At 33.5% G+C, this 21,457-nt stretch overlaps 1 protein-coding gene across 3 annotated transcripts in view; it reads right to left on the bottom strand.

Annotated features, from left to right (window-relative positions):
* The window catches only part of LOC136043706 (roundabout homolog 1-like), a 156,630-nt gene that overhangs the window by 48,999 nt on the left and 86,174 nt on the right, over nucleotides 1–21,457 (bottom strand). For all 3 annotated transcript variants that reach the window (XM_065728595.1, XM_065728594.1, XM_065728596.1), the window contains exons 6-8: nucleotides 14,528–14,690; nucleotides 6,071–6,184; nucleotides 2,139–2,212 (exon numbers count right to left, since the gene is read on the bottom strand). In XM_065728595.1, coding sequence (XP_065584667.1) covers nucleotides 2,139–2,212; nucleotides 6,071–6,184; nucleotides 14,528–14,690 — 351 coding nt within the window. The remainder of the gene's footprint in view (nucleotides 1–2,138; nucleotides 2,213–6,070; nucleotides 6,185–14,527; nucleotides 14,691–21,457) is intronic.

The raw sequence follows: 21,457 nt of genomic DNA, 5'->3' as shown, positions 1-21,457 counted from the left end.
ATAAAATGTAGTTAAAGCCAAACACGACAAGATACACTAAGAAGCACAAATAATATAAATGTACATCAGCGATCTCTACTTTTCAAATTCATATAAAAATAAAACAATTTGTTTCATCAGTAAAATAAGATTTCCTTTTAATAAACATATTTTCCTTATACCTTGCTGTTCTAATGACAAACTGTGGACATGTACACAGACAGTTTCTCGTCCTCAAAGGATTGCATAGCAAAGTCTCTAAATTCCTATGATTTTTATTCATGTTTTTTTTTCTGAATAATTTGACTGTTTTCGACATGTTTTTTAGAGCTACAGCTCCCTTGGCTCTTTTTTGAATTAAATAAAACAAACAAGTTTTTTAAACTGCAAGTAAGGAGCGACATTAAAACTTAAAACGAACAGGAATTACCCCATACATGAAAGGGGCTGTTCCCTCCTGTTTTTTTTTGTTTGTTTTTGTTTTTAAAGTAGAGTTGTGATAGAGTCAAACTTTAGCGTAAAGAGCGAGGTGTTAAGGAGGGAACAGCCCCTTTATTAATTGTTAGCAATAAATACACGTACATTACGAATTAACTTGTGTAATGAACTTCTAAATTTTTGTATTTTATTAGGTATATGAGGGGGCTCGCCTCCTCATCAATACCTCCCTCTTTACAGTAAAGCTTGAATTTTGTACCAAATCTTCAAGAATGATCCCTGAATCACAAAAGACGTCGAATAAATAGTTGAAATAACTAAAAATACTATAGCGTAAAGAGTGAGCTATTACCGTAAAGAGTAATACCTTAGCGTAAGAGTAATTCCTTAGCGTAAAGAGTGAAGTAAACTCCTCATATGCGTAACAATTTTGTTCGTTTCAATTTTTAATGCTGCTCCTTACTTTCAGTAGAAAAAACTTTTCCTATTTATTTTTTCATTGTTTTTTCAAATAACGCTAGAAAATCCTGCACCCCCTTCATTAAAATTCTCTTCCCCCATGAGAAATTCATCCATGGAAATATCCTCCCACGTAACCTCCCCCCTAAACTCTCTCCCTAAACCAAAAAATCCCCATGAAAATCTCTTTACACTTCCCTGTAACCATTACTATATGTAAACACAGGTCAAAGTTTGTAACTTGCAGCCCCTCCTACGGGGACTGCGGGGAGTAAATCGTCCCAAAAGACATAGTTATTAGGTTTTTTGACTATGGTGAATAAAATGGCTATCTCAGAATTTTGATCTGGTGACTTTGAGGAAAAGATGAGCGTGCGAGGGGGTCTAGTTGCCCTCCTATTTTTTGGTCACTTAAAAGAGCACTAGAACTTTTAATTTTTGTTAGAATGAGCCCTCTTGCGACATTCTAGGACCACTGAGTCGATATGATCACCCCCGAAAAAAAAAATAAAATAAAATAAACACGCAACCGTAATCTGTCTTCTGGCAAAAAAAGCGAAATTCCACATGTTTGTAGATAGAAGCTTGAAACTTCTATAACAAGGTTATCTGATACACTGAATCTAATGGTGTCATTTTGTTAGATTGTATGACTTTTAGGGGATGTTTCCCCCAATTTTCTAAAATGAGGCAAATTTTCTGAGGTTTGTAACTTTTGATGGATAATATTAATATTGATTAAAGTTATATATTTAAATCAGCATTAAAATACAATTCATTTGATGTAACTATTGGTATAAAAGTTCCATGTTTTAGAGTTTCGGTTACTATTGAGCCGGGTCTCTCTTTACTACAGTTTGTTACCACGAACTATTTGATTCAAGTGGATTTCCCACTTGCTAAACTGGGAATAAATTATTCACTAAAGAAGATTTTGAGATGACTTTCAGGAAAGGCAAAGAGTTACCCTCTATCTGCATAAGCGTAGATAAGCTTAGAAAATATTTAAAAAACAGTCAAATAAACAGTGGTTTTGACTATCAGATTTTTACAACCGATTAGTTAGCAAGGATGACATCTCTTCAAATGAAATTATTGAAGTTCCAAATTGAATTTGGCATTTACTTTTCTTTCTATATTATAGCAAAGCGGTTACTGAGCCTGCTTAGGCTATTCTTATACTTGATAGTCTACTAAATAATCTACGAGAACTGACTTTCCTGATAAGGATATTATACTATCGTAGCTAATCAAAAACTTACTTTTTCACCACCAAAAAACAAATCTTGTATGTTTCCATCCGGTAGTTCTCGTCTCCACAAGCGAACATCATCTCCTAAATAGAAGTGGAACTTTATAAAATTACACAGTTTAACACACAAGTTCAAACACAAGGCAAGTTACTCCGTTCGCTGGAAGGGGCCGACAATTTGTTCACCCATCAGTAAGCTAAACACCAATGAAGATTTTCGAAATCAAGATTTGTAGATTATCCTGCTAGAGAAAAGGGCTACAAACAAAGATTAGGGTATATTATTGAATTTAATTATATATAATTTATACATAATCTGATATACATCAGATTATAAAACGCAACAAATCGAGATTCTATTGTTTTGATCCAAAGACATGCCTGCAGTCACAACCAAAATCAGTTTTGAGGTTAGGGTCATTAAGATTAGTTAAAAGTATCTAATAATATAAACAATTTACTTAAGATTTATAAATTAAATCCTTGAAAAACCGAAACTAATACGAATAAGTGTTTATTTTGTAAATAAATCCTAAAAATAGATTTATTCATAAAAATTTTAAATGTTTATCTTGCAGAAATGCACATTTTAGTGTCAATCTCTTGAAGTAGAAGCCTTTTTCAAATCAATTAGCATTGCAAAAAGCTGAATTTATATATCGATCCTAAGAGATCGATTTCTATGTAGCACAGACATCATCAGATAGCTCGCAGTAGTCCCTTGTTTCTTTGACAGTAAAAAGAGTAAATTGAGACAATCAAAATGAATATGTAAGGTTTTTTTGTACTTTTGACTACTTTTGACTCAAGTGAAACAAAATCAACGTACTATTCACTTATATCCACGTTGTCATGTTTTCAGCGGTAGCTTACACCAAGTAAAGAACAATCCATGGCCTATTGTAACCGAAAGCTTATAGATACTTAAAAAAAATATCTAATGAAATTTCCCCCCACTAGTCGGTTACTGGAACATTATAGTCAACTGTTTAAGAACTCATTTAATTGCTCCTTTTTATATAAAATCATTTTTTTAAAACAGACATTGTGCGGTTCTCACCATGTACAGGTGGCCGGGGTTTGCTCCCCCTGGAGTTTATCCCCAGAAAAATACCCCCCATAGAAAAATCTTCCCACATAAAATACCCCCCCCAAAAAAATATATGTCCGTTTCTTTCAGTTTTCTTTCCAAGTGAAAGTAAAGAGCAATATCAAAACTTTAAACAAACAGAAATTATTACGTATGTGAAAGGGGTTTCCCCTTCCGCGAGACCTTGCTCTTTACACTAAAATTTTGACTGTTTTTCCTAATTCTCTAAAAAACATTACTGAAACACAATGGCCGTTTAACTAGAATAACAATTTTTTGTTAATTCTATTTAAAAAAAAACATTAGCGTAAAAAGCAAGGTCTTGAGGAGGAGGTAACCCCTTTTATATTCTTAATAATTTCTGTTCATTTTAAAGTCTTATGCTGCTTACTTTCAGTTGAAAAAAAAATTTTTTTTCTAAAATTTAATATCTGATTGTTTTAAATATACCGAGGAATCCGACTCTCTCACAATGACAAATTTATACCCGACTTACTCAAGTTTACGATGTGTAAAAATCAAGAAATCTGGTGGATAGACACTGGGGGGGGGGGGGTAAAGGCCTATTTTAAAGCTCTTTATCTTGTAAACTTTTATCGCTATTTCAGCAATAAAGTACCATATGACACCAAAAATCGTCTTTTTGGCGCAATTCCTGACATCTAGTCCTGAAGCCAAGAGTCGTCTTTTTGCGCAGTATCTGTTAAAAAAAAGGGAAGGATGAGAAGGGTACTATACAAACCAGAAATTTTCAATCCCTCTTTTTGGCGCTACTCCACTCAACCTCTTTAACAGCCAAGTAAAGAGCAAACCATAGCCCTTGGTAACTAGAAGATTAAAAGCTGATTAAAAAAACTGTGTAACGAGAAAATTGTCCCTTTAAATAAGGGGTAGTCTTAATAAAGGGATTATTATAGCTTGAAAATTTTCAAGCTACGAAAACTGTCACCTCGAGTAAGTTTTTAGTCGAGTAATAAGCCGTTTAAGAGCTCAAGGGCTTTAAATACTATTTGGCAACAACGATGGGATTAATCTATTTTAATTTTTAACAGCCACGTAGGCTATCAATTCTTGAATTTTTTTTTAATTTGCCGTTATTTTAAGTCTACCTTCAATTTTTACTTTCAAATAGCTATAGTGTAAGATCAAAAAATTTCCGAGGGCTTAAGGGGCTTAGCCCCTCCCCCAGAATTTCGCCAGACTCGTAAAAACCTACAAAAAAATGTACAATTACAGTTTTTGTGTAGATTCCCCTGATGAGAATAATCTCAACCCTAAAAAAACTACACCACCCAAACCGAAGAAAAATGCCCCTCCCTTTCAGAATAAAATTAATCCTCCCTCTCACCGAACAAAAATCAAGTGTATGCCCTTGTCTAAGAAATTACCTATTTTGTCTCTACCTCACTTTGCATGTAGATACAGAACTTGATTTAATTTCTCCAGTGAATGGTCAAAATGCTCCAATGATGTAATTATTTTTATTAAAAAAAAGAGGATAAAATCTTAGAACAATTTTTTTTTTTAGAAAGAATTCTCGAACGCTTAGTGCAGTTGAATGTGAAGATGGTTTTTCAATTTAAAGAAAAACACATATAAACTATTAATATTTTTATATGTTGGTAGTATACTAATATTCTAGAATTTTAAAATTCTATTTTCAAAGAACTTTCCAAGAATTTTCAATTTCAGACCGCCTGAGCTGCACTCAAATTGTTTCCCAGAGAACCAATTATGAAGCATTATAGAACCCTAGTGTCTGTTTTGCGCAATAAAGTGTTTCTTACTTTCTCATTTTCTTCGATGAAAATTTATCTGGAATTTTAGGTAAAAAGGTTATTATTGCCTTTGCCAAGTCTGCGGCGTTTACGAATTTACGTTGATATGTTAAAACCAGATATTTGTTTTTAACATACGTTGGTATGTTAACTGTTTTATCGAATTTAGTTTCAGCCTCTACATTTTTAAACAAGTTTTAGTCGGATAATATCATTGATGCCTACTTTCAGGCTTATCAAAATTCAGACCCATTTGTTGCTAAAAGACTTGGATTAGCCAACTGCAGCTTAAACTTCGTAGATTAGAAGGGAAATGACTCTATATGTTACCTTCAGGCTACGAAAGTGATAACTTAAATGACAAGGTCTTTTGACCCAAATCTCACCTTGCCCCAAATGCATTCTAATATTTTTAGGTTTCGCGATATATTCTCCCAATTATAACTTAATTCGACCATGTTTGGGACGCTAGGTGGACGATGGGGATATTATAAGAAATTGAAAGGAAAACGAATTTACATCAAAACAAACATTGATTTTGAAGAATGTGCTATTAAAAGTAAACTGCTACCAGAAAAAAATACTGTATTTCACTCAAAATTGTGAAAAATATGAATAATTTGTTTTAATTACAGACTATCCGTGTACAGGCATTCAGTCAGACTTTCATAGGCAAATTTAAGGATGTTCAAACATTAGAATCGCAAAAAATTAATGTTTCATGATACTCCCTTTTCCTAAAATAAGAAAGTCCATGTGAAACCTAAATCCAATCTTCTTAAACGTTGTTGGGCCTCTTAGGGATTCACAATATCGTAGAATGTTCTATTTTTAAAGCTCAATTTAGTCAACCGTAAGACAGCAGAAAGTTCCATGTGAATATCTTATCATTTTTAATACATCTTGTTTACAAAATTCTTTAGCCTATCATCAAAGACATGACATACAAGTCGGTTTTAGTTTAATGTTTTTTTTACTTTGTTCCGCAGGTGGTTTCAAACCTTTCTTCAGCACAACATATATGAAAAAAGAGGCTTTTCAATTTGCAGCTTTACGAATAAAAAAAAAGTTTACCTATGTCCTCGACTTGGCAGCTGAAGGACACATTACTATAAAATGGATGGACACCGGTCTTCCAAGGAAACGGAGACTGGTCTTCTTTCTGATCTTCGGCTGGTTTTGCGAACACTAAAAAAGTTATGCACTTGTTAATTAAACGAAACACACTCGCGATATACGCTTAGGTTAAATATCAGAGAACCGATTTCATTGCCACAAAGAGCAGTCATAGGTGATTGTGCAATTTTGGCTATATAGTTGTGCATTAGGGGGGGTGTAGGTTATGGACACAATACAAATACCCTCTCTCCCCTTCCTAGTATGCAATTCATAGGGCAAATGCTATTATTATATATACTAATAGTTACATGAAGGTTATATTTCACTAGGATTAACCTAACTTAACGTTTTGGGTCTGTTTCGATTAATCAAAAAGCTAATTAATTACAAAATTACTTTAAATTACCGAACATGAAAAATATTATATGAAGAAAAACTTGATGTCATAGACAAAATCATATTCACAATACTAAAAGTGGTGGTCGGGGATTTGAACCACCACGCCCCCAAATTTTAGTCCGAGACGAAAAACGAACAAAAATACCAAAACACTTTTTATGAGTTTTTTCAAGTTTGTTTTCGTAAGACCTCCCAAAACAATGTCTGCCTCCCCTGAACAAGACTTCTGAATACCCCCTTGAACCTTACGTATACAGGCACATCTAAATATCAAATGGCATAAATTATTCAGACCATAAAAAATAAGTTTTGGCTAAAAACTGCTCTTTTCAGGAAATTAGTTACAAATATATATGAAATTCCAGATAAGCTTAGCTAAAATTTTGTTGTAACTTCATTTCTGTTTTCTTCACTTAATAATACTTGGACGAGGGTTCACTAAAGGCACTATTGCTTAAGCAATGTATATTCGAAAAGCTAATTTTTGTAACTAATTTTCCAGAGTGTAACCTATTTTCCAGTCCCATTGAAGCACCGGGCACCCCTCCTACAGTTCCTGTTCTGGTTAAGCAGCTGTACAGCCAGATATAACAATTCAACTTTGTTAACAAGAGAACTGATGACAAGAGACCTGGAAATGGGCTTCCTGTAATGGGTGCAGTTGAATGCCAAAATATAAAGAATGGGAATTCGCCCAAATTATTTTCAATAGACAAATTGAGTTTGATCAGGCAAAATTTCTAAAAGGAATTTCATGAGGAGTGAAATATACAAGAGGCTCGTAATCTATATATTTTTTTGTATGCTTAGTACATAAGGACTGTTTTCATACAGTTTTGGCTATCAAAAGGCATTTACATTCCCTTAAGTTAGAATTGTATGTATATCATCTTTAATTTTAAAAGCAAACCTCCATACTAGTCATTCTTGAGCTATTGAATAGAATCCGTGGAATCTTCAGGGCCTGGTCCTTCAGGGGACTGTAAAGAAAAATATCAAAACAGAAGAAGAACATTTACCAAATTTTATGGTTTTGTATATTATCTACAATCATTAGTTTCAAAAAAATATCTAACCGTTCCTGAGCTATTGAATTCAATACGTGGAATGTTTTTGAACCTGGAGCTTCAGGGGACTGTAAAGAACAATATCAAAACAGACGACGAACATTAACCGAATTTTATGTTTTTGTAAATCATATAGAATCATTCGTTTCAAATAATATCTCTCCCTACTAGCCATTCTTGGGCTATTGAATCAAATGCATGGATTATTTTTGAACCTGGACCTTCAAGAGACGATACAGAGCAACATCAAAACTAAAAAGCGCATAAACATTGCCTTGAGGTTGCTCACGAGCTTAGCCCTTGAGGCAAATCTTATTTATTTTTGATTCTGACGTTTAGTTATTTTGGACTTTTAGAATTTTGTAGGACTTAATTTTTTTAATTTCGATTACTGATTATCGATTATTGATTATTGTTTTTCATACAGTTTCGGTTTATCAAAAAGACATTTACATTCTCCAAGTGCTATCGATGTGTATATAGATCATTGTTAGTTTATAAGAACACCTCGAATTTTTTCGGGACTTTTTGAGACTTGGGACTTGAGGAGATTTTTGGGGAGATCTTTTTATTGAACTTATAATTTTTTTTCCTTAAAGCTTAGATATATTTTTTGATTTTCTTTTTTATCATTAGACGAAGTGAGCTCAATACGTTTTGTAAATGTTTGGTGTATGCGATTGAGATTATATTTTTTTAAGGAAGTCCTCATGTGGTGTGATTTTTGAGTTTGCATTTTTAGTGGTCAATATGGACTTTAGTGAATTGCCGTGCTATCAATGACATTCAAATTATATTTTGTCTGCCTACAAAAAAGACATATGGAGTAGTTCGTTAAAACGATCGAATTATATGCATATTTATATTGGAGTGATCCCACTATTCTATGAACGTCGGAAGAAAATGTACACTATTTATGATCAAATAAAAGAAATATGTAGTTTTTTGGAAGTGAAACGTTTTTTTAATGGAAATTTGCCTAAGGATAATTGAAAAATGCGAACCGAATATACCCCTATTCAAATTCTTAATGCATATATTACAAGACCCATTCCTTTTCAAAATATGTGCATAAGACATTTTAGGAAGAAGAATGAAACTCATAGTATAAATTGGGACCACACCAAGTAGTTAAAGAATGGTGATAAGTAATAATTGTTTTATGTAAATATGTGTTTTTCTATTGATAATAAACAAGTTTATTATGTAAAATCTTTCTTGGGGACTTAATTTTTTTTTCTTGGGGACTATCAATTGTTTTCATGTCTTAAAATAACATCAAGTGTACTTATAACAGAGTTCAGAATGATAACATTGTGAATAGACTTTTTCGGTTCATAGAAACATATGAATAGCTCTACTTTGACGAACTTGAAGGTGCTAGTGGCAATCAAATAAAGCCTAGAGTACTTATTGTTAGACTACAAATGTCAAGAAACATCGACTAGCCACCGAATGGGATGAGTATTCTCAAGTAATAATGAATACCGTAGACAATAATAGGAAGAATATCGCTAATACCACCAAGAAAATTAAAAACAACGCAATGAAAAGCAAAACATTAGTGGACGTTAATTGTATCATCGATATTTTAAAATAAGATACCATCATTGAACAGAATAATAGTAAGGATAAAATGTGAGACGAACTTATAAGTGAAACCATGTTAAATGCCGCATATGACTTCAAAACAAAATAAGTGCCAAGTCAAAATAAAACACGATGATTTTATTTTTGGAACGGACTCAAAATATTAAAAATTTTATGATGATATTGTACATTCCGTTATAACAATAAAAAATATTTCATTGCATTACTTTGATATATTTTCAATTATTTTTAAGTAAATTTCTTAGCCTAGAATTTCTTTTTGGAACTTGCGAGTATTTTTGAACTTAGAAACATATTTCATGTCTTAAAATGACTACATATTTACACCAAAAGAAATTCACCTGGGATATATTCTAAATTTCAAATAAAAATAAAATACGCATTTTGACCACAATTTTTATGTTAGAAAAATATCAAGAAATAGTTTGTGCATGATAAGGTTATCGTTGCGCTGAATATTAACAAATACAAATATTTGAACAATAAGACAAGCAATAATGGAGATTTTATTGGACATTTAAGCTTGCGTTGTCATGACAGTGAAATATTAAATTTATCTGGAGCAACGAGTACAGTCTTGTAAAAGTACTTGAGTTCAGTCTTGCAACGAGTAGTCTTGTAACGAGGCAAGAACAGCTAAGAGCTCATATGGTATGAGCTCAAACAAAATTTTAAGAACGAAAAGATTGATTTAAAAGGAAAATCAGAGGCTTAATACCGGTCGGGATTTAAAATAATAGCTCTGAGTCACGATATCCTTCTAAATATCAAAATTCATTAAGATCCGATCACCCACTCGTAAGCTATAAATACCTTATTTTCTCAAATTTTTCCTCTTCCTTTAGCCCCCCAGATGGTCGAATCTAGGAAAACAACTTTATCAAGTCAATTTTTGCAGCTGCCTGACTCGCCTACCAATTTTCATCATCTTAGCACGTCCAAAAGCACCAAATTCGCCAAAGCACTGAACCCCACCCCCCAGCTCCCCAAAAGAGAGTGAATCCAGTACGGTTACGGCAATCACGTATCTACGACATTTGCTTATTCTGTCCACCAAGCTTCATCCCGATTCCTCCACTCTAAGCGTTTTCAGAGATTTCCGATTTCCCCCTCCAACTCCCCCAAACGTTAACAGATCTGGAAGAGATTTGAAAAAAGAGCTCTGAGACATGGATTCCTTCTATATACCAAATTTCATTAAGATCCAGTCACCCGTTCTGATGTTAAAATACCTCAATATTTCTAATTCTTCCAAATTAAAACCCCCCAGCTTCTCCAAAGAGAATGGATTCGTTCCAATTATGTCATTCACGCATCTAGAATTTGTGCTCATTCTTCCCATCACCTTTCATCCCGATCTCTCCACTATAAGCGTTTTCCAAGATTTCTGTTTCCCTCCTCCAACCCCATATGTCCCCAGATCCAATTCACGTCGAAAATTGAGCATCTGAGACATAAGATCCTTCTATATATCAAGATTCATTAAGATCCGATCACCTATTCGTAAGATAAAAATACCCCAATTTTCACGTTTTCTAAGTATTTCCGGTTTCCCCCTCCAACTCCCCCCAATGCAACAGGATCTCGTCAGAATTTAAGATAAAAGCTTTAAAGCACAAGATCCTTCTAAATATCAAATTTCATTAAGGTCTGGTCACCCGTTCGTAAGCTAGAGATACCTCATTTTTCCATATTACCCCCCCCCCAACTCCACCAAAGAGAGCTGATCCAGTCCGGTTATGTCAGTCACGTATCTTATACTTGTTTTATTCTTCATATTCAGTTTCATCCTTATCTCCCCGCTTTAAGTATTTTCTAAGATTTCCAGTCCCCCCCAACTGTCCCCCCCTTGACGCTAGATCCAGTTGAAATTAAAATTAAGAGATCTGAATTACGAGGTTCTTCTAAATATGAAGTTTCATGAAGATCCAATCACTCCTTCGTAAGTTAAAAATACGTAATTTTTTCTAATTTTTCCGAACTAACCCTCTCCCCCTCCATTAGATCGAATCTGTTCCAATTATGTCAATGTAGACTTCTTCGTATTTTTCCCACCAGGTTTCATCCCGATCCCTCCACTCTAAACTTCTCCATAATTTTAGGTCCCCCCTCCCAAACTCCCCCAAAAGTCACCAAATCCAGTGGAGATTTAAAATAAAGCTTTGAGACACAATATCCTTCTAAATATCAAATTTAATTGAAATCCGATCACCCGTTCGTAAGTTAAAACTACCTCATTTTTTTTTATTTTTCCGAATTAACCCCCTCCTCAACTACCCCAAAGAGAACAGATCTGTTCCGGTTATGTCAATCATGTATCTAGGACTCATACTTGGTTTTCCCACCAAGTTTCATCCCGATCCCTCCACTCTAAGTAAGTGTTTTCCAAGATTTTAGGTTTCCCCCTCCCAACTACCCCCCTAATGTCACCACTTCCGGTCGGTATTTAAAATAAGAGCTCTGAAACATGATATCCTTCCAACTATCAAATTCCAAGATGATCTGATTAACCGTTCGTAAGTTAAAAATACTTCATTTTTTCTATTTTTCCGAAAAAGAATCACCAGTGCAACAACACAAACACAGAAACAAATCCACATCATGAAAAGAAAAGAAAGAAAGGGAAAGGATGACTATTTTCCTACTTTAGTAATTTAAATAGATCAGTACTTGAACAAGGCCTTGACCTTACTTATCCATCCATTTACACAGGTCAAACAGCATAGCCATACAAAAACAAGGGCAAGGCATAATCTATGGACATGCAGTCATTTTGTAAGCAAGTATTAGTCGTCATATACCGAATATTAAAAAAATTAAGACAAATAATTCAAAGGCGACCACCCAGCACAAGGGCCCAAACTAAGAATACAAACTTGCCTATAGGGTTTAAGCACTTTAAATTCTCTAACCAGGCAAGTGGCGTGCCTACCATATTTTCCCCATGGCATCCCCTTGTTAGGCATCACCCCCAAAATACATACCTATGAAAAAATGTAAAACAACCAAATAAATCCAGAACTAGCTTGTTAAACCTTGATTTTGGTCCTCGAATATTTATGTTAATCTGAATGATCATTCCTATGCACATTCTATATTATTACTGAACAATTATTAAAATGTGTACACTATATCAATCGTCTCTATTGATGCAAACATAACTTAAATAAAATTCCTTGATATGAATGCAAATTAAGACTTTTTGAAAATACAACATGTGCAAAATTCTTCGGAAACTCTTTAATAAGGAAAATCGTAATCAAGCAAAGATTTCGCTAAGTATTTCAAGGTAATTCTTTCGGTATTTATTTAAAATTTCGTTATACTGAAAGCTAAATTTTTTTAATTGCTAGGTCAATTTATTTGCAGAGAAACCTATTAAAATCAATTTTTGGCTTGAAATTTCACCTCTATTTTTAAAATCAATATAACTGCTACAAATCCTTGCATATATAAGTAACTCTGAATAAAATGCTGAATATGTGATATTTGACTACTTTCAGGGAACGGGAAATGAATCACTCCAAAATCAAAATAATCTGTTTTATTATACATTTTAAAACCTAAGTTATTATTATCAGAAATATTAATATTCTAATCTAAGAAATGCTTCTCTAGACCTGTGTCATGACTAGGCTCAAGAGTCAGCTCTGATGGGTACATTTTTTTAGAAATATCAATAAATTCATGACAGTTTAAAACCAAAATATCCTCTAAATATCGTTTTTATTTGATAAAACATGTTTTAAACTATTTGGATTATTCTTATCCATCATACATCTATATTCGAGTAGACTTAAGAACAAGTCAGCTATAAATGGGCTGGCATCCCCCCTCCTGGAAATTCGTACAATTTGCTTATATATATTACCAGTAAATCAAACAGTTCGTGGTAACAAACTGTAGTAAGAAGTGTCCCGGCTCAATAGTGACCAAAACTCTAAATGCGAAATTTTGATACCAATAGTTACATAAAAAGAATTGCATTTTAATGCTGATTTTAAATATATAAGTTTCATCAAGTTTGTTTTTAGCCATCAAAAGTTACGAGCCTGAGAAAATTTGCCTTATTTTAGAAAAATAGGAGAAAACACGCCCTAAAACTCATAGAATCTTAACGAAAATCCCACCATCACATTCGGTGTATCAGAGAACTCTACTGTAGAGGTTTCAAGCTCCTATCTACAAAACTGTGGCATTTTTAATTTATGACCAGAAGGCAGATCACGCGTGTTCATTTGTTTTTTTTCTTCTTTATATTTCCGGGGGTGATCGTATCGACCCAGTAGTCCTAGATTGTTGCAAGAGGGCTCTTTCTGATGGAAACAAAAAGCTCTTGTGTCCTTTTTAAGAGACTAAAAAATTGGAGGGTACCTTGGCCCCCTCTCCTGCCAATGATTTTCCAAAAGTCACCGGATAAAAATTCTGAGATAGCTGTTTTATTGAACATAGTCTAAAAACCTTATAACTATGTCTTGGGGACGATTTATTCCCCCACAGTCCCCGTGGGAGGGGCAACATGTTACAAACTTTGACCAGCGCTTTCTAGCACTATTAGAAAAACAATGAAAAATAAATATGAAGAAATTTTGGATTGGGAAAAGTACAGAGCAGCATTAAAACTTAAAACGAACAGAAATTATTATGTATGTGAGTGATTCACTTCCTCCTAATACCTTGTTCTTTACGCTAAAGTACTTTTAGTAATTTCAACCATTTATTTTACGGCATTTGTGAATCAGGGGCCATTCTTAAGGTACTGGGACGAAATTTAAGCTTTAGTGTGAAGAGCGAGGAATTCACGAGGGGGCGAACTCCCTCATATAAGTAAAAAAAATATATGAATATAGAAGTTCGTTACGTAAGTTTTTCGTAAGTTAGGTATATTTTTACTAGTAAAAACGTTCGTAAAAATTAAAAGTTCTAGTTGCCTTTTAAGGAGCAAAAAATTGGAGGGAAACTAGGGCTCCTCCTCCACTCCTTTTCTTCTAAAAATGGTCCGATCAAAACTACGAGGAAGCCATTTAGCCAGATATAAAGTAATATTGAAATTTCGCTGTAATTAGTCCTGTGCGGAGAACCAAAATCAAAACATGGAATAATTCACAAACCTTCAGAAATTAAATTAAAAAAAACAAATGTTTTAACCGAAAGTAAAAAGTGACATTAAAACTTAAAACAAACAGAAATTACTCCGTATATGATAGAGGTTGTTCTCTCTTCAAAACCCCGCTCTTTACGCTAAAGTTTTTTAATGTTCAAAAGTAGAATTGAGAGAAAGAGTCAAACTTTAGCGCAATGAGCGGGGTGTTGAAGAGAGAACAGGGGAACTTACATATTTCTTTATAAGAAAAATCTTTCCAATGAGCTTCATCGTAATCACCTTCAGCAACGCACCGATAAGATGGAATTGTATCTTTAAGGACACTAGGTATGTTGATATTTGAAGATATCCAGAATCGTTCAGCAATGATCTGCCCATCAAACATCTCTTTTCCCTATAAAAAATAAACTTTTACACTCGCACATCTTTTATCGACAAAAACTACCTTTTTTTCGGCCTCTAGAAACACACGGCCAATCTTTATTTTTATGATGAGACATATCGACGATAAGCACAAACTTCGAAGGCCATAGGGGCCAGAACCCTGAATTACTACTTTCGGGAACTCAGTCAGTAAAAATATACTTGAAAATTTCCACAAAACATTAATTTTTGTATGCTGGGACTGAATTTACTTAAATTATAAGGTTTGATCTCCAGACAACGAAAATTGCACCCATGCTGCCAATAATTTTTATATTCTCTTCGATCGTCAAATCGAATATAAATCGAAATCGAAATAAAGAATTGTTAAAGAATGCATGATGTCAGTACAAAATGCGTATTTTTTTATCTTTAAATGCATATGAATTTGACGTCATTCACAAGAGAGTTTTTTTCGAATTAAGGATCTGAAGTATAGGTACACGTCATACATATGGTCAGTCGAAAGGTAAAGGCCCCGCCCATAACCCAGCAAAATATTGTCACCCTTTGTTGAGAATCATGGGTTTAGAGTTTGAACGTCTCTCAAAACGGGAAAAATTATAAAAGACCATTATTATAAAAAAGACCAAAATAAATAAAAATTATAAAAGACCAATTATAAATGACCATTATCTTTTCATTTTCAAAAGAACCAATAAACATAGAAATATGAGAGGGCAATTAAAATGGGAGTTTTGCTTTTTCAGCTAGTACCACCACAATAAAAAATGGTTTAAAAATTAAAAAGGTTTCTTTGAGCTGATATTCAACAGGAGAAAAACAAAATGAAGAAAATGGAGAAAAGTAAATGCCTTTAGCCTTATATTTCGGTTTTAACATGCATTCAAGAAAAAAACAGTCAAATAGGAGAGATAGGTCTTTCCCTCCTTGCCCTCAATTCAAAACAAGATTGTGCATCCTTTTTTTTGTAGACCCGAAATGAGCATTAATATCATAATGCTCTTTTCATTTTAATTAAGTTTAGAATTCACGATTTTCTTAGTAACTAAAGTCTGACAATATCAAACCAAAATCCATTGACAATATCAAAAGCGAAAAAAATAAACAAATTTTCAGTAATAATGAAGATGTAGCTTTGCTTATTCCAAAAGGAGCAGCTTCTGAGGGGAAGGACTACAAACCTCATTGAAATTATAAGAGTGAACAATTTTTCAGATAATTCCTTTCACTTTTGTTTTTTTTTTTCACTTTTTTTGGTTTTATTTTAGCGTTATGCACCAACTTTCATCCCCTACAAAAAATATTTCTGTTTAAACTTTAGAGGGATCTAAATTTGTAATTCTGAAAAAAGTTTATATATATGTATATTTATATATATATATATATATATATATATATATGTTTTAAATATGTTTTATATATATAATGTTGTTAAATATGTTTTAACAACATTATATGTCATATATTTTAACATTATATATACATATTGTAACATATATATATATATATATATATATATATATATGTATATATATATATATATATATATATATATATATATATATATATATATATATATATATATATATATATATATATATAAATATATTTATATATATATATGTTCTACTACTACTACTAATAACTCACTGCAGCACCAAGCCGCCTGAGGCCAACACAGCTACGCACGCACCTCCTCCAACTTAATCTATTTAAAGCCTCCCTCTTTACACACTCCCAGTAAGTTCCCATTTCCTTTAAATATTTATCTATAACATCCTCCCAAGCCAGACAAGGACGACCTGCTTTCCGTGTGGCCTTAAACGGTTGGCCAAAAAGGACAATCTTCGGTAATCTGTTGTTCTTCATCCGTAGAACGTTTTCTAGCCATCTCAACGTTTCTTTCATTATAGCCTTAGAAAGCGGGACTGAATCACATTTTTTGTAAAACCTACTGTTTTAAATACGGTCAGTCAGCCGAGTACCCAGAACAATCCGCAGGCAATTCCTTTGGCAAACCTCTAGTAAATTTTCATCAGCTTTTCGGAGCGTCCATGCTTCAGAGCCATATTTGACCACTGTCATCACTGTAGCTTCCAATATTCTAATCTTGGTTTGCAGACTTATCTTTCTATTCTTCCAAACTTTTTTAACGGTGAAAAAACACCCTGAGCCTTAGCTATTCTACTTTTAACATCTTCACTGCTCCCACCATCTTTACTAATAATACTACCAAAGTAACTGAAGCTCCCAACCTGATCAATCTTTTCATTACCTAATGTCACCTGTTCATCTTCACTTATCAATAGTCTTAGTGACTTAGTCTTCTTAACATTAATTTTCAAGCCTATTTTAGCACCCTGAACTCGCAAAACCTCTAAGAATTCATTCATTTTGCTCACACTTTCATTTAATATGCTTAAATCATCAGCCTAATCTAAGTCCAGGAGCGTTTTTAAACCCCATTTGATTCCGTGCCTATATATATATGTATATATATATAATATTTATATAATATACTAGCTGTATATATTATATATAAATAATATATATATATATATATATATATATATATATATATATATACAATATATATATATATATATATATATATATATATATATATATATATATATATATATATATATATATATATAATATATATATAATATACTAGGCGGTGCGAAGCGCCACCCCAACACCTAGTTGGTGGGGTGTACAACATTCTTCGCTGTCCCATTGTCTGTGCATATAAATAGATTGTCAGGTTTACTGACTCTTGAACATGCAACGTATAATTGTCCATGGGAAAAACAATCCGTATTCAGATATATACCTCATTATTCTAATGATGTGTCCCTGTGTCCCGGTCGTCATTTATATTCCCTGTGTCCCGGTCGTCATTTATGTTCCCTGTATCCCGGTGTCCCGGTCGTCATTTGCGTCCCGGTCTGTAATTTCTATTCGAACAATCCGTGTGTCCCGGTCGTCATTTGTGTCCCGGTGTCCCAGTTTGTAATTTATCTTTGAGTGTCTCGGTCGTCATTTAAATTCCCTGTATCCTGGTGTCCCGGTCGTCATTTGTGTCCCGGTCTATAATTTCTATTCGAACAATCCCTGTGTCCCGGTCGTCATTTATATATCCCGCCTGTGCCCCCGGTGTCCCCGTTGTAGTTGTGTCCCTGTGTCCTGGTCGTCATTTATATTCCCTGTGTCCCGGTCGTGATTTGTGTCCGGGTGTCCCAGTCTGTAATTTCTCTTTGAGGTTCCCGGTCGTCATTTATATTCCCTGTGTCCCGGTGTCCCGGTATGTAATTTCATCAGTTGACAAACATGACGTCAGTCGACAAACAACTTCATGACGCATACAGATCAATCCTTAAAATGACGTCAGTCGACAAATATGACGTCAGTCGACACACAAACATGACGTCACTCGACACACACACACACAGACAACTTATTTTTATATATAAAGATAGATGTATATAATATATAATATATGTATTTACTATAAATATATATATATATATATATATATGTATATATATATATATATATATATATATATATATATATTATAAATATCAAATATCAAAAGAGTTATCTGGAAATACTTAAAGAAATTTTCAACTAAATTCGGAGGTTCGACAAATGATGATGCAGCGCCATTTATTTTGAATTGTGTTTCTAATAGAGCGGATTTTTTTTAAAAAATAGCCACATGGTAAAGATGAATTCTATAATTGTTTAGTTCATTAAATATTTTTTTTTTTGCAATGAGTTAATATTTGTGATTTGGTAAATTTTATCATATTTAGTTTACCTATTGTTGCTAAAAAGAGGGATATATTAACAGGATAAGCTTGTTTTGGTGTTACTTGGTTGTTTTACATTTGCTGTTTTTTTTTCATAGGCATGTATTTTGGGGGTGATACCTGACACGGGGATGCCCTAGATATTCTGTGATAGCCACAACACTTGGCTGGGTAGAGAATTTAAGGTGGCAAAACCCTATAGGCCGGTGTATTCTCCTGATGAGCCCTTGTGTTGGGTTGTTGCCTCTGAATTATTTGTCTTTATTATTTTTTCTATTGTTTGGTAAAAGACGACTTATACTTATTGACGACATGACTGCCTGTCCATGGATTATTCTTTATGGTTGATTGTGTTTGGCTATGCTTTTTGACCTATGTGATTGTATGGATGAGTAGGGTTAAGGCGTCATTCAAGTGCTGGTCTATATTAGTCACTAATTTAGGAAAACAGTCTTCCTTTTCTCCTTCTGTCTTTTTTTTACGTGTTTGTGCTGTTGCATTGGTGATTTCTCTTTTCATGACATATATATATATATATATATATATATATATATATATATATATATATATATATATATATATATATATATATATATATATATATATATATATACATAATATATATATATATATATATACATAATATATATATATAAATATATATATATATATATATATATATATTATATATATATATATATTATTTATATATATATATATATATATATATATATATATATATATATATATATATATATATATATATATATATATATATATATATATATATATATATATATATATATATATAGGCATGGAATCAAATGGGATTTAAAAACGATCCGAGTTTGCTCCCCCAGCAAAAACTTTCCTCCAAAATCTTGTCCAAACTAAGATAAACCTGGTCCCCTCCCCAGATCTGAGTTTGATCCCCCAGCTGAAATTTAGTTTCCTCAAAATCTTGTCCAAACTAAGATAAACCTGCATGATTCAAGCAGAATCAGTTTTTATTAGTACATACGTACCTTTATTATATTATAAAGTACATTTGTAGTAATTTTATAGTGCTAAAAATTACCTTTTTGGAACTATACGGCTGAATTTCTAGTTATTACTGTCATTTTCACTTGAAATACGTAAATTGGCTCCAATTTTGCCCACCCCCGCCCCCAGGACTTTGACGAAATTATGTCACCTAGTAGTTTTTTCCCTAGTATTTTTTTTTCTACCAGAGGAAAGATCGTAATATCAAGTTGCAAGAGCCATTTGTTTTCGATAATGCAAGTCCCTATAATAAAATAACAAATGATCATAAATCTCAAATTATAGGAACAGGCAGTTACAATCGACTCGTGCTTCATCGCCAAATAGCATCATCTTTTGAACTGTCCTGTAACTTTCGACGACTTATATATAAAATATAAAATCGTATATAATATAAAATTCAATAAGTATAAAAATTAGTAAACATAAAATTATACAAAAAAAAATTATTTTAAAGCCTTTCGACACCCCTTTCCCCATCACAAACTACTGCGTGCAGGTGTGGGTGTGATGAGCTGAACAAGGGCGTCCAGCAGATTCTAAATAGTAATCATTAAACGCTACCTTTCAAATCTAGATTTCTTTTTTCTTCTTTTTTTCAATTCAAGAATATGAATTTTTTTTTTCCTGTGCTTCCTTAACTGAAACCGCATGAAAAATTAACCTTTTAAACGTATGTTGGCATGTTATTCTTTTTGTTGCCACAACATTCAGTAGAAAGCTCTTGTATCTTTCCAAGCATAGTGTTTGGATGTTGTATTACCATTGGCATAATAGGGGATTTTTTTTAGAGGATGGGTGACTGGGCAGAAGGGGACTAAAATTTACCAACTTTTTGTCAGAATTTAACTTAAGCACTCACTGTTTAGGATTTCTCTGCGGCAATATGTTTCTTCTAGCGAGGACACTGCCCCATCCCTAACCCTTAGCCAAGCTAAGTAAGATTAGCACCCATCAGAGGAGCAACGCATTTGAAAACAAATGTCTGAATTGTGCTGACAAATTTATGAAATTTTCAACTAGAGATTCCATTAGAAATTGCCTGGGCTCCCTGGATTCGGCACTGCCTGTTTAAAAAAAGAAAGGAATAGCACAAAGTTTAAAAGTTATGAAGTTATTTACAGTACTTGATCAAGGATAGTTCTCCTTGGAAAAAATATCTTAAACCTGGGGATGCAAATCGACATCTGTGCCACTTGGTTAACCAGTCATTCAAGCTCAGAATATTCCCTCAGCGTCTCAAGTTGGCACGAGTGATAGCACTATTTAAAGGAGGAGACCGGGAGAACCCGGGAAACTATAGGCCTATATCTCTTCTGTCTGTTTTTTCTAAAATATTTGAAAAGGCTATGCTAAAGCGTTTGCTGAGTTTCCTAGACGCGAAGAAGTTTTTTCATCGGCACCAATTTGGTTTTTGGGAGAAGTGCTCAACATAACACGCATGTAATATGCTTCTTCATTTTATACGACAGTCCTTAGACTTCGGCCTTATCCCTGCGGCATTATTCCTTGATGTGAAGAAAGCTTTTGACAGCCTCACACACGAGATACTTATTGGTAAGTTGTCATATCAAGGTGTTCGTGGAGAAGCTCTGTCCTGGTTTTCTTCATTCCTAGCTGGCCGATCCATTGCAGTAGAAGCTTCTGATGAGCATGTTCCAGTTGAATATGGATTGCCAAAAGGCTCAGTTCTTGGGCCATCTCTTTTCTTCATATATGTCAACAACCTCTATCGACTATTTAGCAGCCCACGATCTGATTTCTGTTGTCATTTGTGCCAGAAAGGAGATGCTGTGGTTGGAGCCTTGGATACGCCTGGTCATCATGAAGAACTCTTTGCATTGTTCGACGACACCACCCTAGGGGCTGCAGCACCTGATGAATCATCTCTTATCCTCAAGCTACAATTGAT

The sequence above is a fragment of the Artemia franciscana genome, unplaced genomic scaffold (assembly GCF_032884065.1).
Source record: "Artemia franciscana unplaced genomic scaffold, ASM3288406v1 Scaffold_855, whole genome shotgun sequence".
NCBI lineage: Eukaryota > Metazoa > Arthropoda > Branchiopoda > Anostraca > Artemiidae > Artemia > Artemia franciscana.
This window is presented reverse-complemented; position numbering and strand designations above follow the sequence as displayed.